Consider the following 26,166-nt stretch of genomic DNA (forward strand, 5'->3'; position numbering starts at 1 on the left):
GTTTCACAAGAGCGATTATCAAACAAAATTTGAGATATAGCCACATAAGTAGATATTAGGACAGGTAACTAAAAGCTCGGTCAATGAGGTAGTTTTTTTGATTCGTTCATGGGATGTGGGCGTCGCTGGCCAGGCCAGCATTTATTGCCCATCCCTAATTGCCCTTGAGAAGGTGGTGGTGAGCCGCCTTCTTGAACCGCTGCAGTCCGTGTGGTGAAGGTACTCCCACAGTGCTGTCAGGTGGGAAGTTCCAGGATTTTGACCCAGCGACGATGACGGCACGGTGATATATTTCCAAGTCGGGATGGTGTGTGACTTGAAGGGGAACGTGCAGGTGGTGTTGTTCCCATCTGCCTGATGCCCTTGTCCTTCTAGGTGGTAGAGTTCGCGGGTTTGGGAGGTGATGTCGATGAAGCCTTGGTGAGTTGCTGCAGTGCATCCTGTAGATGGTACATACTGCAGCCACAGTGATGAAGGGAGTGAATGTTTAGGGTGGTGGATGGGGTGGCAGTCAAACAGGTTGCTGTGTCCTGGATGGTGTCGAGCTTCTTGAGTGTTGTTGGAGCTACACTCATCCAGGCAAGTGGAGATTATTCCATCACACTCCTGACTCGTGTCTTGTAGATGGTGGAAAGGCTTTGGGGAGTCAGAAGGTGAGTCACTCGCTGGAGTGTCTTCAAGGAGGAGAGAGAGGGAGAGAGGCAAAAAGGCTGAGGGAGGGAATTCCAGAGCTTAAGGCCGAGGCAGCTGAAGGCATGGCCGCCAGTGGTGGAGCGATTAAAATCGGCGATGCGCAAGAGTCCAGAATTGGAGGAACGCAGAGTTGTCGGAGGGTTGTATAGCTGGAGGCATTTGCAGAGATAGGGAGGGGAGAGGCCATGGTGGGATTTGAAACAAGGATGATTGTAAAGGTTAGAAACGCGGCAGCCAATTCGCGCACAGTAAGATCCCGCAAACAGCAATAAAATTAATGACCAAATAATCTGGTTTACATTTCGTTGTTGGTTGAGGGATAGATTTTAAATTCGAGGTGTCGGTGGACTGGGAACCAATGTAGGTCAGCGAGCACAGGTGTGATTGGTGAATGGGAATTGGTGTGAGTTAGGATACGGGCAGCAGAGTTCTGGATGAGCTCAAGGTTTTGGAGGGTGGAAGATGAGAGGCCGGTGGGGGAGCATTGGAATAGTCAATTCTTGAGGTATCAAAGGCATGGATGAGGATTTCAGCAGCAGATGAGCTGAGGCAGGGTTGGAGAAGGCAACGTTATGGAGGTGGATGTAGGCAGTCTTGGTGATGGAGAGGATTTGTGGTCAGAAGCTCATCTCAGGGTCAAATAGGACTCCAAGTTTGCAAACGGTCTGGTTCAGCCTCAAACTGTGGTCATGGAGAGGGATGAAGCACTTTGAGACATTCTGAGGTCATGAAAGGCGTTAAAAAATGCAAGTTCATTCTTTTTCCTATATTAGTTTCTCTGTTTGCTGTTGGCCAAGATTTGGAGGAAGGGGGAGAAGAGAACGTCCCTGTAAATGTTGCATTTCAGAGTATGAAGATTGTTTCAACATTTCACGATTGCCACATCCACCAACACAGAGAGAGAGAGAGAGAGAGACTCAGGAGGTGTCATCATCAGTCACATCCGGGTGGATTTCAATAAATGATCTTGCTGCATCTGGTGGATCTTCATATCGGGCAGAGCTCAGGCGGAGAGGATGCGCTGGAGTTTGGAATTGGTGCAGGCCCTGGTCGTGCTCGTGCTGTGGGTCTGCTCCGGCTCCGGGACCGGCTGTCCATGTTCGGATCGGGCTCTGTGCGAACCCGTGACCGTGGAGCATGAGTTCGAGGTGGGTGTTCGGGGCTTGGGGGTGGGTGTTCGGGGCTTGGGGGTGGGTGTTTGGGGGCCGGGGGTGGGTGTTCGTGGGCTGGGGGTGGGTGTTCGGGGGCCGGTGGTGGGTGTTCGGGGGCTGGGGGATGGTGTTTGGGGGCCGAGGGTGGGTGTTCGTGGGTCGTGGGTGGGTGTTCGGAACAGTCTGAGGGGTGTGGGTCGGGGTGAGGGACAGGTGGAGCTATTGGGATGGGGGTAGTGGGGGGGAGGATTGTCCGATTATTGTTGAAATGCAAAGTGTATCATATTATAATCCGTATGTTAAAGTGTTAATGTTGGTATAGTTACAGTTTGTATAAAATAGGACGAACAGTAGTATTGAGCAGTGCAAAGATATTTTAACAAGTGCAGCTTCCATAAAATGTGTTTTTAAATATATTTCTCCAATGTGCAGAGTCTTAAATGATGTGTGATCTAACTCCTGCAGTGTGTCTGTCTAATACCATGGTTAAGGTCACCAGTTTGTGGTTTCCACAGAATATTGAAAATCCTGGAATCTCATGTGATAAAAATGACATTTGACTTTTTCACTCATTGTAAAACTGGGACCTTGGCCACGATTAAACTGAATACAACATAACAGATCTTTAAAAAATACATTGGTTGCAAAATGACTCTGTAACTGCTGACTGTATTGATGAGGTCAGTATTTACTTCAGAGCAATGTTACTAAGTGGGCAGTGTGGCAGCAACAAGAGCACCACCAATATAACCTGCAGGCTCGATGTGTTCATTCTGCTTTTATCCCACTTCCCCCACCTTCCCACTAACAAAACATTCTTCTGACAGATGGGTGGGATAAAAGTCTCCTCTGTCTGTTGGTTCCAAGAATGAATAAATTTGAATTTATGTCGCACCTCATGTCCTCAGGATGTCCCAAAGAACTTCACATGAAATGAATCACTTTTTGAAGTGTTGTCGGCAAACTCAGCGGCAATTTTTAAAAATTTGTTCATGGGATGTGGGCGTCGCTGGCAATGCCAGCATTTATTGCCCATCCCGAATTGCCCTTGAGAAGGTGGTGGTGAGCCGCCTTCTTGAACCGCTGCAGTCCGTGTGGTGAAGGTTCTCCCACAGTGCTGTTAGGTAGGGAGTTCATGATTTTGATCCAGCGACGATGAAGGAATGGCGATATAATTCCAAGTTGGGATGGTGTGTGACTTGGAGGGGAACGTGCATGTGGTGTTGTTCCCATGTGACTGCTGCCCTTGTCCTTCTAGGTGGTAGAGGTGGCGGGTTTGGGAGGTGCTGTCGAAGAAGCCTTGGACAGTTGCGACAATGCATCCCGTGGATGGTACACACTGCAGCCACTGTGCGCCGGTGGTGAAGGGAGTGAATGTTTAGGGTGGTGGATGGGGTACCAATCAAGCGGGCTGCATTGTCCTCGATGGTTTGGAGTTCTTGAGTGTTGTTGGAGCTGCACTCATCCAGGCAAGTGGAGAGTATTCCATCACACTCCTGACTCGTGCCTTGTAGATGGTGGAAAGGTTTTGGGAGTCAGGAGGTGAGTCAATCACCACAGAATACCCAACCTCTGACTTGCTCTTGTAGCCACCGAATTTATATGGCTGGTCCAGTTCAGTTTCTGGTCAATGGTGACCCCCAGGATGTTGATGATAATGCCGTTTAATGTCAAGGGGAGGTGGTTAGACTCTCTCTTGTTGGAGGTGGTCATTGCCTGGCACTTGTCTGGAGTGAATGTTACTTGCCACTATTCAGCCCAAACCTGGATGTTGTCCAGGTCTTGCTGCATTGGGGCTCGGACTGCTTCATTATCTGAGGGGTTGAGAATGGAACTGAACACTGTGCAATATTCAGTGAACATCCCCATTTCTGACCATATGATGGAGGGAAGATCATTGATGAAGCAGCTGAAGATGGTTGGGCCTTGGTCACTGCCCTGAGGAACTCCTGCAGCAATGTCTTGGGGCTGAGATGATTGTCCTCCAACAAGCACTACCATCTTCCTTTGTGCTAGGTATGACTCTAGCCACTGGAGAGATTTCCCCCTGATTCCCATTGACTTCAATTTTACTCGGGCTCCTTGGTGCCACACTCGGTCAAATACTGCCTTGATTTCAAGGGCTGTCACTCTCACCTCACCTCTGGAATTCAGCTCTTTTGTCCATGTTTGGACCTAGGCTGTAATGAGGTCTGGAGGCGGGAACCAAACTGAGCATCGGTGAGCAGGTTAATGGTGAGTAAGTGTCGTTTGATAGCATTGTCGATGACACCTTCCATCACTTTGCTAATGATTGAGAGTAGACTGATGGGGCAGTAATTGGCCGGATTGGATTTGTCCTGCTTTTTGTGGACAGGACGTACCTGGACAATTTTCCACATTGTTGGATAGATGCCAGTGTTGTAGTTTCACTGGAACAGTTTGGCTGGAGGCGTCGCGAGTCCTGGAGCACGAGTCTTCAGCACTACAGTCGGGATGTTGCCGGGGCCCATAACCTTTGATGTATGCAATGCACTCAGCTGTTTCTTGATATCACGTGGAGTGAATCGAATTGGCTGAAGACTGTCTTCTGTGATGGTGGGGATGTCAGGAGGAGGTTGAGATGGATCATCTACTTGGCACTTTTTGCTGAAGATGGTTGCAAATTCTTCAGCCTTGTCTTTTGCACTCACGTGTTGGACTCCGCCATCATTGAAGATGGGCATGTTTACAGAGCCTCCTCCTCCCGTTAGTTGTTCAATTGTCCACCACATTTCATGACTGGGTGTGGCAAGACTGCAGAGCTTTGATCTGAACCGTTGGTTGTTGTGGAATCTCTTATCTATGTGTATAGCATGTTGCTTCCGCTGTTTAGCATGCATGTAGTCCTGTGTTGCAGCTGCACCCAGTTGGCACCTCATTTTTAGGTACGCCTGGTGCTGCTCCTGACATGCTCTTCTGCACTCCTCAATGAATCAGGGTTGATCCCCTGGCTTTTTGATAATGGTAGAGAGTGGAATATGCCGGGCTATGAGGTTACAGATTGTGCTGGAATACAATTCTGCTGATATGTGCAGAGCAAGGTCCCACAAACAGCAAGTTGCATGAATGAACAGTTAATGTGTTTCTGCTGATGTTGGTTGAGAGATAATTGTTGGCCAGGACACCAAGAGAACTCCCTGCTCTTCAATATTGCCAGCGTTCTATTAGATCCACTTTAACATCTCATCCAAAAGACAACCCCTCCAACAATGCAGCACTCTCTCATTACTGCACAAAAGTGTCAGCTCAGATGATGCATGTTTGATAGTCTCAGTCCAACTCAAAGGGCCCAAATCACAAAACTGTGATGAACTAAACTGCAGCACTAAACAGGCAGTCTCATTTGAGAACACAGGATGGTTGGTGTGGGAAATGGAAAAATGTCACACTGGTGCAGTATGCGCTGTTTCTCTTTCTCGGGAACTATATTCTGATCTAGTCTTGCTGGTCTCATGGTAGAAATGCTTGATTTGACACCAGGTACCTTGAATGCAAAATTTTTTAAACTGGAACACTAAAATCCCTTGTATAAAGAGTTTATTTAGTTTAAGTTGTCCTTTTGAAGTGTATTGAGCACCAACACTTGGAATGGAGTATTGGGATGTGAGCTCCGTTTCCTCATGTTGTTCAGTTCCTCTCACCTGCACTATTGTGGAGATGGAAGTTCTGAGAGGTTGTTGCTCTTTAGCATATTCTTTTTTTCTGGTGGCTGCATTTAGATCGACATTAGTGGCAACCTGAGAATCAGTTCACCAGCCGTTCCTTACCCCGTAACCTGGGGAAATGATAATGGGCCAAATTTTGCTCTAACAGGGCATCTAACGGTGCTTGCCGTTACTTGGACCTGCCCTTGCACGTTTTTGAGTGGCAAGTTGCTGAAAGTGCGAACTGATAACGGGGCAGTGAGTGAAACAGGGCATTTGGGAGCTGAGTGAACAGGGCAAGAAACAGGGTATCTCCTTAACCAATGAGATTGAAGGTAGTGAAATTCACAGTGCAAGGATTGAGAAGTGAGTGAAAGGGGAAGTGAAAAAAAGTTTTAATTTTAAAATTGACATTTTTAAAATCTCCAACAGCAATTAAATCCTGAAGGAATGAGACTCCACTCTTGTAATAGTTAATTATCAGTGCCAGAGATCTTGATTGCCGATAATGAACACATTCACCGTCGTTAAAAAGTTACTTAGACTGGAATGGAAAAGACGTAACTTTCCATGGCGAGTTCAGTTTGAATCTCCTGCACAAATACATGAACTTCACGTCGTTCAATGCATTTTAAGGTTGAGCAAGATAGCTGGATGCTGTTTTCGTGAAGCTAACAGCGGAGCAGCCCAACTCGGTCAGCAACTTGTGGATGTTTGAGTTTAACTGCGTATCTGCCCCTCGCCTGAAGTTGCTGTACCATTTACACATAAATAAAACGAGCCCCATTCGCCTCACCGTTATTTTGTCAACAAAATCTGGGCCATTGATTGTGAAAATATCTATTTTTAAATGGCAGTTTTCTGCCCTTCATTACTGCAATTGACTGCTTTATTTTGTACTAGGTCTTTGTCTTTGATGTTGGAGGAAAGGATTGGAAGTATTATGACTGGTTTAAGGTCACGACTATTGCAGCCTTTGGACCATACGATCCTGAGCTTTTGTGTTATGCTCATGCGAATCAAGTTCGAGTTGTCCTGAGAGGTAAGTAATTTTATCACAGAAAAAACAAATGTCCTTCTGTCTTCCAATGCAAGCTGTATTATTGAAAACCACATAAAAGGACATTCAGTGCACAGCCTTGAATTGCTATTTTTGACATTACAGTGCTGAAATTCCCCTCCAGCTCCGGTACAGCTCTCGCAAATTATTCTACATTCCATCTATTGCATGTGAAAAATCTTATATCCACACACACCTCCTGTCAACAAAACCTTACTTTCTGTTCTCAAGTTTTTCACACTTTTGTTGCAACTTTTTCCATTTATAAATTCCTCTGTCCACATTTATAATGGGAACTGTCTCCGTAAACTTGATGCACTGTAATTACATCCTCCCCACCAGTGGTGGCACTGTAGCACCTCTGTTTTGCATCTTTCAGCTCAAATTGCCATTTAAATAAAAATTACAATTGATCAAAGTATTATATTAAATATCAGGACAAAATTCATGATTTCACAATGGGGACTGAGTTACATCTGAACACCCTGGTTGAATTATCCCCCACACTCCAATCCTGCTTCGTCTGAATACTACACAAGTCAGGACTCTCTTTGTCCATTGCCATGGGAGATTGACTGGTGATGTATTTTTATTCTACTTTTCACCTCCCAAACTTGCTGGATTCGTGAGCACTGAGTGGGAGTCTTCTGATCTAGGAGTAGGGGAGGGGGAGAATTCTGAGGAGGGAGATTGTGGGATCCAGCAAGGACTCAGGAGATGGTCAGGGATTGCTGGGATCTGGCAGTATTGGGGAGATCGGGGAATGGAGGGTCTAACATGTCTTGTTGGGGAGGAGGGTGGTCTAATGGAATGCGACCAAACTGCTATTGACATCTTTGGAAGCATCAGTCCCTCACCCCTCACATGTTCCTGCAAGTTCGGTGCCCGAACCACCGCTTCCCTCATCGTCGCCCTATTCCGATCTTCTGTACTTGCCTGGAGCATTTCAGCAGAAATGCTTGGTTAAGAAAGCCGTAAAAAGCACAAACAAATCATTGGGATTCATTTCTGGAGGAAAATAATTCACAGCAGAGAAGTTATGTTAATCATGTATAGGTCCTTGGTTAGAAAACACTGAGAGTACTGTGCACAGTTCTGGTCTCCATACTACAAAAAGATACAGAAGTACTGGAGAAAGTGCAAAAAGGATTTACAAGGATTATATCAGAACTGAGAGAGTATAACTATCAGGAAAGACTGAACAGGCTGGGGCTCTTTTCTCTAGAAAAGGGAAGACTGAGTGGTGATCTGATAGAGGTCTTTAAAATTATGAATTGGCAAGATGTAACGAGTGCCACAGGAATCAGTGTCCGAGTACATGAATCACAAAAAGTTAGTATGCAGGTACAGCAAGTGATTAGGAAGGCAAATGGAATATTGTCATTTATTGCAAGGGGAATGGAATATAAAAGTAGAGATGTTTTGCTACAGTTGTACAGGGCATTGGTGAGACCACATCTCAAATACTGTGTGCAGTTTTGGTCTTCTTATTTAAGAAAGGAAATAATTGCTTGGAGGTAGTTCAGAGAAGGTTCACTCGACTGATTCCTCAGATGAGGGGGTTATCTTTTGAGGAAAGGTTGGATAAGTTGGGCCTGCATACACTGGAATTTAGAAGAATGAGAGGTTATCTTATTGAAACATATGAGATCCTGAGGGGACTAGAAGGGTAGATGATGAGAGGAGGTTTCCCTTTGTGGGAGATACTAGAACTAGGGGCCACCAGTTTAAAAATAATGGGTCTCCCATTTAAGACGGAGGTGTGGAGGAATTTTTTCTCTCAGAGGGTCGTGAGTCTGTGGAACTCCCTTGCCAGGGAGCGGTGGAGGCAGGGTCATTGAATATTTCTAAGGCTGAGTTAGATAGACTCCTGATTAACAAGGGAGTCAAAGGTTATAGTCGGTAGACAGGTAAGTGGGGTTGAGGTCACAATCAGATCAATCATGATCTTACCAAATAGCAGAGCAGGCTCGAGGAGCCGAATGGCCTACCCCAGCTCTCGTATGTTCATATGTTCATAATTTTCCATTTGTGGGCAAGTCGAAAACTAGAGGTCATCCAAAACTATAAGATAGTCACAAATAAATCCAATAGGGAATTCAGGAAAAACTTCTTTCGTCAGTGAGTGGTAAGAATGTGGAACTTGCAACCACATGGAGTGGCTGATGCAAATGACATAGATGCATTTAAGGGGAAGCTGCAGAAGTATATGAGGGAGAAGGATATGTCCAGGCTTTGGAGACAGGCTGAGGCCTTCAAATAAAAACTGTTCACACCATCACTTGATGGCCGTCGTGTGGAACTATATAACCACAGGCCACATTATAGGCAAAATCCAATTACAAAGGTGACAGGACGGGCGTCACCAGATGTGAACACAATTAAAATAGAAAAACAAAAGATACTGTTGACAAAGAATTTTTGAACAGAAAGATGACAGGACATACTGTTTTTAATAACCTATAAATAGATAGGTGGAACTTTTATTCCCTGGCACAGCAGCAGTCTGCCACTGATGCCAGGATTTAGAATGAAGAATGCAGTTTAATGAAAGCCCGACCCAATTGTGTCCAGAGCCCAGCACACACGCTCCATTCTTCCGACTCTGGGCCGCTGAGATTTCTCCTCTTCCTCCATCAATGGCAGAACCTTCAGCTGTGACCCTCTTGAACTCCAGATTCTTCTTCTTCAACCTCTTTGTCTTGCTATTTCTCTTCCTATCTTCGAAAGCCTCATCAAAACCGACCTGTTTGACTGCGCCTTTGGTCTCTTCCCTCACGTGTCAGCATGGCTCAGCTTTAGCACTGTGTCTCTCCTCCTGGGTCAGAAGGTTTTGGGTTTACTCCAGGACTTGACACATAAGTGCAGTACTGAGGGAATGCTGCATTGCCAGAGGTGCTGTTGTAAACAATTTTACAACACCAAGTGAAAATTGGAACCAAGTCCAACGATTTTATTTGAAAATCACAAGCTTTCGGAGGCTTCCTCCTTCCTCAGGTGAATGTTTCAGAGGTGCTGTGATTCAGATGAGACCTTAAACAAGGGCTCCACCTGCCTATTCTGTTGGATGTAAAAGATCCCATTGGCACAATTCAAAGAACAGGGAGTTCTCCTGGTGTCCTGGACAACATTCATCCCTCAACCTACATCACCAAATCAGATGAACTGGCCATTTATCTAATTTCCTATTTGTGGGGCCTCTCTGGGTACAAATTAGCGACCACATCTGCTTACAAAGCAACAGTGATTATGCTTCAAAAATAATTAATTGGCGATGAAGCATTTAAGGACATCCTGAGGATGTGTCAGGCACTATGTAAATACAAATTCGAGCTAAATCTTCCTCTACTACTTCCTACCTGATGTTGGCAATTCTGTCCTGCATAGTGTCTTGGGACACAATGTTGTGCGAATGATGCTCTATAATTGGAAGTTGTTTCTTCACCCTTCACCAGGAGTTTTTTCACTATGGAACACTGTATACAAACAACGCCGAGAAAAGTGGGTCGATAAGCAATTGCAGTTGGCAAAAAGGCAATTTATGGATGGAATCAATTTGGATGTGAACATTGCTGTTAAAAAACCATCTCGAGGTTATTTCAAGATCCCTCAACTGGTTTCCGAAACCATGGATGTGTTCCACCGTGAAATACCTGGGTCTCAGGTAAAGAAGCCATTTTTTAAATTAAATGGGGATAAGCAATTTACTTTCTACTTAATCATAAAGGAAGATTGATATTTTTCTGGATAAGTGAATTGAAATCATGATTTTTCGCTGCTGTTTATCAGTGCATCATCTTGTTACAAAGCTGCTTTGACAATTGCTGAGGTTAGAAATTTTAGATTGAATCAGTTTAAGCTGGATATACAGCAAACTTGATGCTGCATCACTTGTAGCCCAGAATGATACAAGTGACTTGAGTTCCAGCTTCCATGGATGGCATAGTTCGAACTGTAATTTTCACATAGGTTCTCAGAAGGTTCCAGCACAGTAGGAGGCCGTTCGGCCCAGCGTGCCTGTGTTGGCTCTTTGAAAGAGCTATCCAATTAATCCCACTCCCCTGTTCATAAGAACATAAGAACATTGCCCTGGAATTTTTTCCCCTTCAAGTATTTATCCAATTCCCTTTTGAAAGTTACTGTTGAATCTGCTTCCACCACCCTTTCTGGTTTTATATTCCAGATCATAACAACTCTCTGTGTAAAAAAAATTCTCCTCATCTCCCCTCTCATTCTTTTGCCAATCTCCTGAAAGCTGTGTCCTCTGGCTATCAACCCTCCTGCCACTGGGAACATTTTCTCCTTATTTACTCCGTCAAAACACTTCTTCAAAGGAAGAAATGTTTGTCTTAATGTCAAGCCCTATAACATCCTTCAGAAATGTCCCACAGTTTATATCTAATGAGTTACTTTGAAATAAAGGGACCATTAAGTAGGCAAAAAAGGAAATCACTCTCTGCATTTTTATTGGGTAAAGTTTGAAGCAGACTTTCACTGCTGAGAAGTTTGCACATAACGGACTTTGCTAACTCAGATTACAGTGATTTAATTCTTGACCTTCGGCTCCCGAATGCCTTCTTGTTCAGGCAGTGACTACATGAGCCATGCAAATCCTAGTTCGTGCTGAGTTATCTGATTTCAGCTGGGATGTTGGAGGGCACAATTTACCCCGAGTGCCACTGGGTCGGGGAAGGTCAAATGAACCATCTGATCATTATCTGGAAACCTCCCACTGGAAGTGTGACCGTGCAGATGGCCACCAATTGGGTTAGTCCCCCCACCCATGTTAAAATTGCCTGCCAGCACTCAATGTCTGGCCTCGCATAAAAGAACTTTGGCCACTTTGACTCGGTATTGGAGTGTGGCTGGCCCTTTTGGGACTACAATTTGGTTACAACTTAATGCCTTTTGGAGAGGAGGAGAGAAAACTGACAGAAAATTGGAGGAAGAAGGTGAGTGAGCAGTGGGGAATTGAACCTGATTAATATTTGATAACCGAGGATCCTATTAATTCTAACTCACAATTTGCCCCAACTTTATCCTGTTCCTTTTTATACAGTCATGAACACTGTCGAACTCCTAACCTGTTAAATTCACAGTTCCCATGGACCATGTGCGAGTGCATATAAAAACCATATAACTACTAGTGATATCCAACATAAGGTATGAGATGAAACTAACTTCTTCTTGTTACTCTTTGGCCCTTAGGTCACATTTAACGTGCCTTGGTCTCCAGACTGCATTGATGGCCGATGCTATGACTTTTTGAGAATTGCAAATTCCTGTGACTTTTTATTTGTGATGTCCTATGATATGCAGAGTCAAATGTGGGACAATTGCTTTGCAAAGGCAAATGCTCCCTATTACCAGACTTTATCAGGTATGTACAATAAGACCATCTGGTTCAGGGTCTACCTGCCCGATATCAATGTGAATCTAAGACCCTCATTATTTTTTTTCGCCATTTAGGTTACTCCGCTTATATCAATCTGGGAATTGATTCCAGAAAGCTCGTGTTGGGAGTTCCATGGTATGGTTATGACTATCCTTGCACACAGTTTTTTGAGGTAAGGTTTTGTCATTATCTGGCTTTCAGTAATCCGAATTATTTAGAATAGACTATTGTAAACCATTACAAAAGAGCCAGAGGTGATCTGGGGAAACATTTTTTTTACGCAGCGAGTTGTTATGATCTGGAATGCACTGCCTGAAAGGGTGGTGGAAGCAGATTTAATATTCACTTTCAAAAGGGAATTGGATAAATACTTGAGGGGAAAAATTTACAGGGCGATGGGGAAAGAGCAGAGGAATGGGACTAATTGGATAGTTCTTGTGACGAGCCAGCACAGGCATGATGGGCCGAATGACCTCCTCCCTTGCTGTACTTACTATGATACTATGATGTTATGATTGTCTTGTTGCTGTGCAAAATATCCCATTGATTCACTGTTCTGGAGAAATTATTTGTTTGCAGTGCTTGCTCTCTGGGCTTACCTTATCTGTGCTATTTAACATTTTATTCCACTGAGGCCTCCCCTTAACTGCATTCTTCTCGGCTGTAAATCTTAAGCTTCTCTAATCTTTTCTCAAAGCTCATCCTTTTAACACAAGGGATCATAAGAACATAGGAACAGGAGGAGGCCATTCAGCCTCTCAAGCTGTTCCGCCATTCAATTAGATCATGTCTGATCTGTATCTTCATTCCATCTACACACCTTGGTTCCATAACCCTTAATACCCTTCCCTAACAAAAATCTATCAATTTCAGTTTTGAAGTTTTCAATTGACCGAGCCTCAACAGCTTTTTGGGGGAGAGAATTCCAGATTTCCACGGCCCTTTTCGTGAAGAAGTGCTTCCTGACATCACCCCTGAACAGCCTTGCTCTAATTTTCAGGTTATGTCCCCTTGTTCTGGACTCTCCCACCAGAGGAAATACTTTCTCTCTATCTACCCTATCAACTGCTTTGATCATCTTAAACACGTCAATTAGATCACTCCGTAATCTTCTATATTCAGTCTTGTTGCTGTCTATTTGAAATTACAACCTTGTCCTTGTCTATAAATGTACTATTTAATTTTATATATTTCAGTGAGAGACCCTCCTGTCCAAATTGTAAAACTTATTTTTCTCTAATTGTTCCTCTTTACACTTAGAGATCAGTCATGTTGTTACTGCATTTTTGAAGTTCCCAAAGTAACTATATTTTCATCCTTTTGTATTTTCAGACTGGTAGGTGTGTATTGGAAAAGATTCCTTTCCGAGGTGCCCCTTGCAGTAATGCAGCTGGACGTCAGGTCCCATACAAAGAGATCGTACAGCATGTGCACAAATCAATTACTGGCAGATATTGGGATGATGAGCAGAAAGTCCCGTCTTATATCTACATGGTAAGACTATCAATCAAAACACAATGGAGAGTTGTGCATTGTCCATTCTTTGCAGAATGCAAAGCTTGCAGTATTTCATGATTCAATATTCCCTGTGTACAGGATTCAGCACAGTTCAGAATGTACAGTTTATACAGTAGAAAATGTGTGTAGTTGGAGAATAGCCAAGAAAATGGGAGTTGACAGACAAAGCACCAAACCCAGTTCCGTTTGTTAAGACATTGTGTATGACCAGTTGCAAAAAATGAGATGAGCTGTGGTCTTTTCAAATCGATCACTTTGCACAACCCATATTGACCCTCCTGTGAAAATTAGCGATTGTTTGGTTTGTGAAATGTGTGCCCCTGTCTCCCATTTGATGATCAATTTAGCACAAAAGATTGACGGTAGCGTGCCCTGTACATAAGAAAACTGCACAGTAGCAAATACCACACACTCTCGACCTACTGCGTTCTAATGTCCTTCAGGAAAGGAAACCTGCCGTCCTTACCCGGTCTGGCCTATATGTGACTCCAGACCCACAGCAATGTGGTTGATTCTTAATCGCCCTCTGAAATGGCCTCGCAAACCACTCAGTTGTAAAATCCAGATACGAAAAGTCATAATGAGAATAAAACCGGATGGACCACCCGGCATCGGACCACTAGGCACCGGACACGACAACGGCAAACCAAGCCCAGTCGACCCTGCAAAGTCCTCCTCACTCACATCTGGGGACTTGTGCCAAAATTGGGAGCGCTGTCCCACAGACTAGTCAAGCAACAGCCTGACACAGCCATACGCACATATCTTTCAACCAACTTCCCAGACTCTTCCATCACCATCCCTGGGTATGTCCTGTCTTCATCAATGACCTTCCCTCCATCATAAGGTCAGAAATGGGGATGTTCGCTGATGATTGCACAGTGTTCAGTTCCATTCGCAACCCCTCAAATAATGAAGCAGTCTGATCCCGCACGCAGCAAGACCTGGACAACATCCAGGCTTGGGCTCATAAGTGGCAAGTAACATTCGCGCCAGATAAGTGACAGGCAATGCCCATCTCCAACAAGAGAGGCTCCAACCACCTCCCCTTGACATTCAACGGCATTACCATCACCAAATCCCCCACCATCAACATCCTGGGGGTCACCATTGACCAGAAACTTAACTGGACCAGCCATATAAATACTGTGGCTACGAGAGCAGGTCAGAGGCTGGGTATTCTGTGGCGAGTGACTCACCTCCTGACTCTCCAAAGCCTTTCCACCATCTACAAGGCACAAGTCAGGAGTGTGATGGAATACTCTCCACTTGCTTGGATGAGTGCAGCTCCAACAACACTCAGGAAGCTCGACACCATCCAAGATAAAGCAGCCGCTTGATTGGTTCCACCACCCTAAACATTCACTCCCTTCACCACCGGCGCACAGTGGCTGCAGTGCGTACTATCCACAGGATGCACTGCAGCCACTCGCCAAGGCTTCTTCGACAGCACCTCCCAAACCCGCGACCTCTACCATCTAGAAGGACAAGAGCAGCAGGCACATGGAAACAACACCACCTGTATGTTCCCTTCCAAGTCACATACCATCCCGACTTGGAAATATATCGCCGTTCCTTCATCGTCGCTGGGTCAAAATCCTGGAACTCCCTTCCTAACAACACTGTGGGAGAACCGTCACCACACGGACTGCAGCAGTTCAAGAAGGCGGCTCACCACCACCTTCTCAAGGGCAATGAGGGATGGGCAATAAATGCCGGCCTCGCCAGCGACGCCCACATCCCATGAACGAATATAAAAAAATACCTAGTCACATGTCTAATTGACGTTGGCCAAGTTTGCTGAGATACTTGATGCACTGCAGTCAAAGGCTGTGATGCTTGAGCTTTCAGCAGTAACATTGAAATCATGTTTTCCACCTTTCGATTGCAATATTTTGTTACTTTGAGCAATTTGAAAAGATTATTTTGAAATGATAGAATGTTCCACATTGAGTTAAATCAGACCTTGGATAATTCGATTTATTTTTTTAAATCATTTTCTCTGGAGGCCCATGCTAACTCTGACTTGCAAGTCATCTATCTCTTTCTATTTCCCCCAAATCATTTTTTTCCCAATCAAACACCATAATCTTTTGACTTGTTGCATCCGAATTGACATCTGGGCTGTTCATGTGGATTTTTCGAAGTTGCTGTACTGAGGGAGTGCTGCACTGTCGGAGGTGCCGTCCTTCAGATGACACGTTAAACTGAGGTCCCGTCTGTGCTTTCAATGTGTGCCTTATGTTCATGTGTTGCACAGCATCCAGATGAGTTAATTGGTTTGGGTGTTAAAAAAGATAGACTTGGAGCTGCTCCTGCTCCGTTCCCGTTACTTGTGTGGACGTGCAGCGGAAAACCGCGTTTGTGCACGGAAATGGAGTTTCTGCCGATGGTCAGGGGACGGAGTGGGAGAAGCCCTGAGGAAATTGCCGGCCGTAGCCGTAAGTCCCTAATTTTTGAGATTGTTTTGCTCATTTGTCATTGTGCATTTTCTCATCGTACATTTCAGTCCATTCTGTCTTCTGCTGATGAAGATTTTCAGCATAGTGTCTCGAACTGAGCATTGACCCAAACCCCTCGCTCCTATCTGTGTAACTCTTTATTTTTTTATGGCAGGTTAATAATACATTTCATGAGGTCTGGTATGACGATCCACAGAGCATTTCAATTAAGTCAGCGATCATGAAGAAATTGAGACTCCGTGGCATAGGCATGTGGAATGGAAATATGCTGAACTACAGTGATGATCATTTCATAGTAAAGCAAACTGAAGACATGTGGAATGCTCTTTGCCCTTTGTGAGGAAAACGGCGACGTTGAACCATCTCATCTTAACAGAATGTAATCATTTAATTTTGCAAGTAAACTCAGCAAAAAGTGAGCTAGCTTCCAACATTAGAAATTAAAGATAACGCAGATCTAGGGAACAGATTTAACATTTTGTCGAGCTAACGAATTTCTATTCAATGAAAAGAAAATGTACGAATACAATTTGTACTCCAAGATCTGGTCACTTCAGGCATCTCAAGTTGTTTACAAAATGCATCAAATCTGTATTGACTTTCATAATGCTTAATGATAGTGCAGGTTAAAACATCTCGCCGCTAATTATTTACAATTCAGAAAACAAGTCAGCTTTCCCGTTGGGTAATAATCCAATTCTGATATGCACACGCGTGTTGTCTGTTTTATGCACATCTTAATTCTTGACAATGATTTTGATGATTTTATTTTGATTGGTTATCATTTTGAACCAAGATAACTTTAATTTTCAACTTTCCTCCATTAAGGGGGGGTGAACGGACCAGATAATAGTATCCTGTGTACTGCTAGTATTTTTATTTAATTGTAATATTACAAGACAATGTAACCATTTGAATTTTATTCCACCTGAGTGCTTTACAATTGTCTATTCTTGAAAGGCAATTTAAATTTTTACGGGAACACGTATTTCACAAAATAAAATGTGATGTTTCCAAAGTAAGTGTTTTAGTTGTGTTGCTCCAGGAAAGTGGGGTTTGTGTAAATATAAAACAGTTGTGGTACCGGTTAAAAAAATTCCCCTCAAGTCTAATCTTGGCACATATATTTAGTAGTCCTTAGTCAATCACTTGCCCTCCTCGTTGCCAACATGTGAAACTCAGTGTTGGGGGGAGGGAGGTCTGTGTCCCATTTTATCTTTATTTACTTTGTAATATTACCCAGCAAGAATTGTCCTGGTCTTTATTCCTGACACAGTTTTCTTCATTCACAATATTGTTTGACGAACTCTGTGCGTGAGATTATGGTCTAACCATCTCATAGATGAAAATAATAAGACAAAGAAGGCAATAAAATTGGTGCTGTCATTAAATAATACGTAAGTAAGACCATACTTGATCTTTAATATCTTTAACTGATTTCTCGAGGTAAAGTGATCGTTTCGTCGAACAGGAAGCAAAGTTGTCAGAATGGGGGACGGCGAATCAGTCCACTGATCTAATCTTTCCATGTTAGCAGACTGGAGCCCGCTGGCAATTGTACCAATGGGCACAGGAACCAGTTTAGAGCAGGCACTGAATTGGCAATGCAGAGAGCTGTCAGGGAGATCACACTGCTCAATAGGACCCGTGAACATCATTAAAGCTGAAAGAGCTGGAAACATGACTTCATCTTATCAAGTTAATCATGGGCTGGGTGAGAAAAGGAAACTTTCTTTTTTTCTTTTCCCTTTTTTTCTTGAGAATGATAAGGCAAGTTCTTTCCTTTCTTTCCTTTCCTCTTTTTTCTTTTTCGATCTTTTCTCTTTTTCTTTTCTGTTCTCTTTTTTCTTTTCTTTCTTCTAGTTTCCGTTATCCTGTGCTCTCGAGCATTTCCAGCTGTTTCAATAGGATTTGTACGTTTGCTTTAAAACAAAAGCATTGAAGCAATTCCGACCCAAAATGGAATAAGACTCTTAGTTAATGGTGTAGAAAGACCTCTGAACCAGCAAGTTCCAAGTCCAAGTGATGAGTGGCCTTTCCACTCCTAAAGGGATATTGGTGACAGATTTACATTTCAGTAACCTCTTCACATTCCTGCAAACCCGTTAACTTGCCTATTCTGCATTACTTATCAGGTAACAAGCAATAAAGACTTTAGATCCTGAATTTCTTCTTTTCCTTACTTTAGGATAAATGTTAGTATCATTTTAGAGTGGTGAATTGCACAAATAGAGTCATTTCTTTTCTACAAATGTATTTATTTGAGAAAATAGCGCAATATATGTGAGAATACTGAGAAAATCCGACTTCTGAGAAAGAGGAAAGGATATCACACCACGGTTTCCCGAATTTCCCTCTGTCGACGAGGGTTGGGCAGGTTGCTGAGGCCTAAGCAAGGTACATTCTTGGGGTCTGGGCAGAGGGAGAGTTGCCCACTACCGGGGCCCTGACCCTCCAAAAGAGGCTTCATCAGGTCTTCAGCTGCTGCCCAGGGATAACCACCACCCCTCTCCTGGTGACCCCTGTGGTCAGCAGTGCTAGGTGGGTTGCATTACCAGTGGCAGTGCGGCCAAGGATCTGCTGGAGGCCTTCCCTGATGTGATGGGAGGTGGAGAGGGTGGGAATATCCAGGTCGCTGGGAATGCTGCAGTCGGCATCATCGCAAGATATTCCTTGATTCATTAAAGTGCAACTCACTGCAGGCAGACTTTGAAAGTTGCTGCAACAAAATATAGTTCAGAATTTGTTAATATGTGACAGTGGAATACCCTAATATAGAATCATAGAAATTTACGGTACAGAAGGAGGCCATTCGGCCCATCATGTCTGTGCCGACCAATAAAGAGCCATCTCGCCTGATCCCACTTTCCAGTTCCTGGTCCATAGCCCTGTAGGTTGTGGCATTTCAAGTGCATATCCAAGTACCCTTTAAATGCAATGAGGGTTTCTGCCTCTACCACCCTTTCAGGCAGTGAGTTCCAGACCCTCACCACCCTCTGGATGAAAACATTTTTCTTCAACTCCCCTCTACCAATTACTTTAAATCTATGCCACCTGGTCATTGATCCCTCTGCTGAGGGAACGAGGTCCTTCCTATCCACTCTCGCTCGGCCCCTCATGATTTTATACACCTCATTTAAATCTTCCCTCAGCCTCCTCTGTTCCAAAGAAAACAACCCCAGCCGAACTAATTTTTCCTCTTAGCTAAAATTCTCCTGTCCTGGCAACATCCTCATAAATCTCCTCTGTACCCTCTCGAGTGCAATTACATCTTTCCTGTAATGTGATGAACAGAAATGTATGCAATACTCCAGCTGTGGCCTAACTAGTGTTTTATACAGTTCAAGCATAACCACCTTGCTCTTAAATTCTATGCCTCGGCCAATAAAGGAAAGTATCCCATTTGCCTTCTTTGCGAGAACCAGGCTGAATATAGAAAGTTCAGAGGGAAAGTGAGAAAGGAAATAAGAGGGGCAAAGAGAGAATATGAGAATAGATGGGCGGCCAACATAAATGGGAATGCAAAAGTCTTCTATAGGCATGTGAACAGTAAAGGGGTAGTAAGAGGAGGGGTGGGGCCATTAAGGACCATGAAGGAGAACCACTCATGGAGGTAGAGGGCATGGCTGAGGTACTAAATGAATACTTTGCATCTGCCTTTACCGAGGAAGAAGATGCTGCCAGGGTCTCAGTAATGGAAGACATAGTTGAGATACCAGATGGATTAAAAATTGATGAAGAAGAGGTACCAGAGAGGCTAGTGAAACTTAAAGTAAATAAGTCACCCGGTCTGGATGGGATGCACCCTACGTTGCTGAGGGAAGTAAGGGTGGAAATTGCGGAGGTACTGGCCATAATCTTCCAAACATCGTTAGATACGGTGGTGTTGCCAGAGGACTGGAGAATTGTAAATGTTCACCCTTGTTCAAAAAAGGGTGGAAGGATAAACCCAGCAACTATAGGCCAGTCAGTTTAACCTCGGTGGTGGGGAAACTTTTAGAAACGATAATCTGGGACAGAATTAGCAGTCACTTGGACAAGTGTGGATTGATGAGGGGAAGCCAGCACAGATTTGTTAAAGGCAAATCGTGTTTAACTAACTTGATCGAGTTTTTTGATGAGGTAACAGAGAGGGTAGATGAGGGCAATGCAGTTGATGTGGTGTATATGGACTTTCAAAAGGCGTTTGATAAAGTGCCACATAATAGGCTCGTCATCAAAATTGAAGCCCATGGAATAAAAGGGGCAGTAGCAGCATGGATACAGAATTGGCTAAGTGACAGGAAACAGAGGATAGTGGTGAACGTTTATTTTTCGGATGGGAGGGAGGTATACAGTGGTGTTCCCCAGGGGTTGGTACGAGGACCACTGCTTTTCTTGATTATATTAATGACTTGGACTTGGGTATGGAGGGCACAGTTAAAAAATTTGCAGATGATACAAAACTTGGAAACGTAGTGAACAGTGAGGAGGATAGTTATAGACATCAAGAGGATATAGACAGGCTGGTGGAATGGGCGGACATGTGGCAGATGAAATTTAATGCAGAAAAATGCAAGGTGATACATTTTGGTAAGAAGAACGAGGAGCGGCAATATAAACCAAAGGACACAATTGTAAAAGGGGTGCATGAACAGAGAGATCTGGGGGAGTGTGCACACAAATCTTTGAAGGTGGCAGGGCAGGTTGAGAAAGTGGTTAAAAACCATATGGAGTCCTGGGCTTTATAAATAGAGGCATGGAGTACAAAAGCAAGGAAGTCATGATGAACCTTTATAAAACCCTGGTTCGGCCACAGCTGGAGTATTGTGTCCAGTTCTGGGCACCGCACTTTTGGAAAGATGTGAAAGCCTTCGAGAGGGAGCAGAAGAGATTTACTGGAATGATTCCAGGGATGAGGGACTTTAGTTACGTGGATAGACTGGAGAAGCTGGGGTTGTTCTCTTTGGAACAAAGAAGGTTGAGAGGAGATTTGATAGAGGTATTCAAAATCATGAAGGGTCTCGACAGAGTAGATAGGGTTGGCAGAAGGGTCAAGAACCAGAGGACATATATTTAAGGTGATTGGAAAAGAACCAAAGGTGACATGAGGAAAAGCTTTTTCACACAGCGAGTGGTTAGGATCGGGAATGCACTGCCCGAGGGGGTGGTGGAGGCAGATTCAATTATGGTCTTCAAAAGGGAATTGGAAAAGCACTTGAAAGGAAAATGTTTGCAGGGCTACGGGGATAAGGCGTGGGAGTGGGACGAACTGGATTGTTCTTATGTAGAGCCGGCACGGACTCAATGGGCTGAATGGCCTCTTCCATGCTATAACCTTTCTATGATGCTGTGATTCTCTGATTCTAACCACCTTATCTACCTGACCTACCTTCAGGGATCTGTAGACATGCACTCCAAGGCCCCTCTGTTCCTCTACACTTCTCAGTATCCTCCCATTTATTGTGTATTCCCTTGCCTTGTTTGCCCTCCACAAATGCATTACCTCACACTTCTCCGGATTGAATGCCATTTGACACTTCTTTGTCCACCTGACTGGTCCATTGATATCTTCCTGCAGTCTACAGCTTTCTTCCTCACCATCAACCACACGGCCAACGTTTGTGTCATCTGCAAACTTCTCAATCATACCCCCTACATTTCAGTCAAAATCATTGATATATACCAGAAAAAGCAATGGTCCTAGTGCTGAGTCCTACGGAACCCCACTGGAAACAGCCTTCCAGTCACAAAAACACCCGTCGACCATTACTCTTTGCAACTCACCAAGGCTTCTTCGACAGCCCCTCCCAAACCCGCGATCTCTACTACCGAGAAGGACAAGAGCAGCAGGCACATGGGAACAACACCACCTGCACGTTCCCTTCCAAGTCACACACCATCCCAACATGGAAATATATCGCCGTTCCATCATCGTCGCTGGGTCAAAATCCTGGAACTCCCGACCTAACACCACTGTGGGAGAAACTTCACCCCTCGGACTGCAGCGGTTAAAGAAGGTGGCTCACCACCACCTTCTCAAGGGCAATTAGGGATGGGCAATAAATGCTGGCTTTGGCAGCGATGCCCACATCCCATGAACGAATAAAAAAAAAGCCAATTCTGGATCCAACTTGCCACTGTCCCTTGGATCCCATGGGCTTTTACTTTTCTGACCAGTTTGCCATGTGAGATCTTGTCAACAGCCTTGATAAAATCCATGTGGACGATATCAAACATGCTACCCTCATAGACCCTCTTTGTTACCTCCTCAAAAAATTCGATCAAGTTGGTCTGACACGACCTTCCCTGAACAAATCCATGCTGACTGTCCTCGATTAATCCGTGCCTTTCTAAATGAGGTTCGGCTGACTGGTCTGTAATTACTCGGTCTATCCCTTTCTCCCGTTTTAAACAATGTTACAACGTTAGCAGTCCTCCAATCCTCCAGCACCAGGCCTGGAACCAGACAGGATTGGAAAATGATGGTCAGAGTCTCCGCTATTTGCTCCCTTGCTTCACGTAACAGCCTGGGATACATTTCATGCTGGCCTTGTGATTTATCTACTTTCAAGGATGCTAAACCCCTTAATATTTCCTCTCTCACTATGCTTATCCTGTCCAATATTTCACACTCCTCCTCAACTACAATGTCTGCATCGTCCCCCTCTTTTGTGAAGACAGACGCAAAGCATTCAGTCAGAGCCATGGCAGATGTCTTTGAGCCTCTCTCCTTGCATTTCTTTCAAGTCAATGCCAAAGTAAACAACTGTCCACTTTGACTGTGGAAAGTTTTCTGAACAAACATTTTTTTAAAAGCACAGCATAATAGACAGTCATCACCTGCTGACACATCACTGCAATCTGTGAGTCTGAGTTTTTTCCTCCATACATCACTCAATGTACAGATCTGTCCAGATACTTTTGAGGTTACAATCATAACAATGGTATTGAAATGCAGAGGGGAAAATCATCACTTTTAAAAATATCTCCATTTTCTATCGTGGTTCTGTCATTAATCCCATATTTTTCTATTTACAGATTTCACCGTGCCTGACGTTACGATCTTCAATAAGAATTCTGTGGACCTCAGTCGCTCAGTAGATTCCCAGAGTGATTGTTTGTGCAGGTGTACTGAAGCAGAAAGACACACGGCTACCTTGTCTTGAAGGAGGATGCAGAGTGTACACATTAACTTGATATTCATTTGTGAATTTAGAATAATGTGAAAATTCTGAACTACAGTGTTCATAACAAGATGGACTAACTGTCCAGGAAATTCAACATTCTGAAATGTTCTTTCAAATCGGCCAACAAGTTTTTATTTCTTAGCAACAAATTGTTTGTGAATCATTTATGTCGATAGGAATAAACAATTACTGAAAGTATTCTGTCAGCAACTGAATATGACCCCGGATCTTTTTCTAGTTTCTCCCTTGTCTTCCCTCAAGCCCTTTCTGAGCCCATCTTGTCAACGAGACCCACCTCCTGCTCCATTTACCCCTAAACTGCTGACCACCCAATTTTACTTCATGGCCCCCATGCTAGCTGACATTGTAAATGGTTCCCTCTCCTCAGTTTACTGCCCCCACCCCGCTCCCTATCAAAACCAACATCATCACTCCTCCTTCTCAAAAACTCACCCTCGACCCCTCCGTCCTTGCAAACTACCACCCCATCTCCAACCCCTGTTTAATCTCCAAATTCCTTGAGCGTGTTGTTGCCTCTCAAATCTCAACTCACCTTTCACGCAACTCCATGGTTTAATCCCTTCAATCAGGTTTCCACTCCTGCCACAGCACAGAATCTGCTCTAATCAAAGTCACAAATAACACATAAATGCCGTGGCTACAAGATCAGGTCAGATGGTGGGTAATTCAATTGAGGGATCTGTGTATTCTACTTTTTAAACTCGAGAAATGACCAGATGGTCCAAAATAGGCTTTTTCTCTCCTGTACATTCCTGTGTTCCTACAAGTAGAATCCCACAAAGGTTGAATCCCTGTGTCCTGCCTCTGTACCATAATTGGTGAGCTTCTTACAGTCTGTTGTGTCAGTGTGAGAAGAGCACTGTTCTTTATTGGTGGTTGTCATGGAACTTTCTGGGAGTCCTGCAGGGAAAGGAGAGGGTGGATCTGATCGGGTAGTCCCTGACCAGATGGTCGATACCATTTGGCAGAACCCCTTGTCACCAGAACTGACCAACATGCACCAAGATGTAGCCTGGATGGTGGTGAGAAGGGGCCTCCGAGTGCGGTCCTTCCAACATGCACGAAATCTCAGTGCCACCGCGAGCTGCCCTCGAGGATGCAGCGGGGACAAGACCGTCGTCAACCTCCTGATGGACTGCCCCTTCGCGCAGAAGGTATGGAGAGAGATGCGTTGGTATCTGTCCCGATTCATCCCCAACAGCTGGGTAATACAGGACGCTGTGCTCTATGGCCTGTTCCCAGGGACACACACCGAGACAGATATCAACTGCTGCTGGAAAACGAGCAACTCGGTGAAGGAGGCCCTTTGGTTGGCCCGAAATCTGTTGGTCTTCCAGCTGGAGGAGCTGTCCACGACCGAGTGTTTCTGACAGGCACATTCCAAGGTCCAGGAGTAGATGCTGCGGGATGCACTGAAGCAAGTGCAGCCCAAGCAAAGGCTCTATGGGGAAAGGCCACCGAGTAAGGCCATCCCACTTTGTATTGTACAAAATGTATTCGATGATATGTACTGTGTTTTGAATTGTAATAATGAGATCATAGTGTGTACGATCTGCATTGTATTGGTTCGAACTACATTGATTGAAATTGTGTCTTTTTACGTTGAACTGTGTGTATCTTTAAATATGATGAAATAAAGTGTATTTTGAAATAGAAAAAAAATTATCGAGTTTCTTAAAGTCTGTTGTGTCAGTGTGAGTAGAGCACTGTTCTTTATTGGTTTGATGGTTGATGAGGTCACTAAGGGAGTGAAGCTCTTCTCTGCTGCCGTCATTGGAGTTTTTCACAAACATTTCATTCATTATGCTCGATACAAAATTTCCCCGTAAACTGTGGATTCAGTATCTGTTGCCATTTTGTAACAATGTGAACCACTTTCAGTTGCATATCAACAAGGTTTTACATAGAATTACACACATAGAATGGACAGCACCAAAACAGGCCATTCGGCCCAAATGATCGATGCCTCCTCCCACCCCTCTTCATCTAACCCTATCAGTACATCCTTCTAGCGCTTTCCCCCATGCGTTTATCCAGCTTCCCATTAAATGCATCTATGCTATTTGAACATAAGAAATAGGAGCAGGACGAGGCCATACAGCCCCTCGATCCTGCTCCACCATTCAATAAGATCATGGCTGATCTTCGACCTCAACTGCACTTTCCGGCCCGATCCCCATATCCCTTGATTCCCCTCGATTCAAAAATCTATCCATCTCAGCCTTGAATGTACTCAACGACTGAGCATCCACAGTCATCTGGGGTAGAGAATTCCAAAGATTCACAACCCTCGGAGCGAAGAAATTGCTCCTCATCTCGGTCCTTAATGGCTGACCCCTTATCCCGATATTGTGCCCTCAAGCTCTTGACTCGTCAGCCAGGGGAAGCAGCCTCTTAGCATCTACCTTGTCAAGCCCTCTCTGCATCTTATATGTTTCAATGAGATCATCTCTCATTCCTCTAAACTCCAGAGAGTATAGGCCCATTGTACTCAATCTCTCATAAGAACATAAGAACATAAGAAATTGGAGCAGGAGTAGGCCAATCGGCCCCTCGAGCCTGCTCCGCCATTCAATAAGATCATGGCTGATCTGATCCCAACCACAAATCTAAAGAACACAAGAAGTCGGAGCAGGACCCGGCCACATAGACCCTGGGCCCTCTCCGCCACCCACAGGGCATTGACCAACCCTCATCATTGGACAACCCTCTCATCCCAGGGATCAATCTAGTGAACCTTCGCTGCACCGTCCCCAGGGGTCAAGTATATCCTTCCTCAGGTAAGGAGGCCAAAACTGCACACAGTATTCCAGGTGTGGTCTCCATAAGCCCCTGTACAATTTGTAGGGGGTGGTGGTGTGTGTCAGCTTCGCCTCTGACTTCTGAGTGGTTTGAATCGCTCCCACTCCCTGGGTTCTCAACCTTGGACTTAGTTGTGACAAAGTGCAGCAGACAACTGGTTTTGGTGCAAGAAACTTTGACCTTTATTCAAGAGAGAAAATACAACACAACAATCTTAACACTCTAATAAA

General features: G+C 44.4%; 2 protein-coding genes across 2 annotated transcripts in view; both read left to right on the forward strand.

Moving 5' to 3' along the window:
* Positions 1-1,709: 1,709 nt before the first annotated feature.
* LOC137325614 (di-N-acetylchitobiase-like) lies at positions 1,710-16,289 on the forward strand. Its single transcript, XM_067990879.1, has 7 exons — positions 1,710-1,841; positions 6,413-6,551; positions 10,025-10,233; positions 11,778-11,949; positions 12,039-12,136; positions 13,297-13,458; positions 16,099-16,289. Exons 1-7 carry the CDS (start codon positions 1,710-1,712, stop codon positions 16,282-16,284), a joined length of 1,098 nt encoding a protein of 365 aa, XP_067846980.1. The 3' UTR covers positions 16,285-16,289.
* Positions 16,290-24,081: 7,792 nt separating this feature from the next.
* The window catches only part of LOC137325615 (di-N-acetylchitobiase-like), a 44,431-nt gene continuing 42,346 nt past the window's right edge, over positions 24,082-26,166 (forward strand). The window contains exon 1 of the mRNA XM_067990881.1: positions 24,082-24,288. Coding sequence (XP_067846982.1) covers positions 24,082-24,288 — 207 coding nt within the window. The remainder of the gene's footprint in view (positions 24,289-26,166) is intronic.

The sequence above is a fragment of the Heptranchias perlo genome, chromosome 9, assembly GCF_035084215.1.
Source record: "Heptranchias perlo isolate sHepPer1 chromosome 9, sHepPer1.hap1, whole genome shotgun sequence".
Classification (NCBI taxonomy): domain Eukaryota; kingdom Metazoa; phylum Chordata; class Chondrichthyes; order Hexanchiformes; family Hexanchidae; genus Heptranchias; species Heptranchias perlo.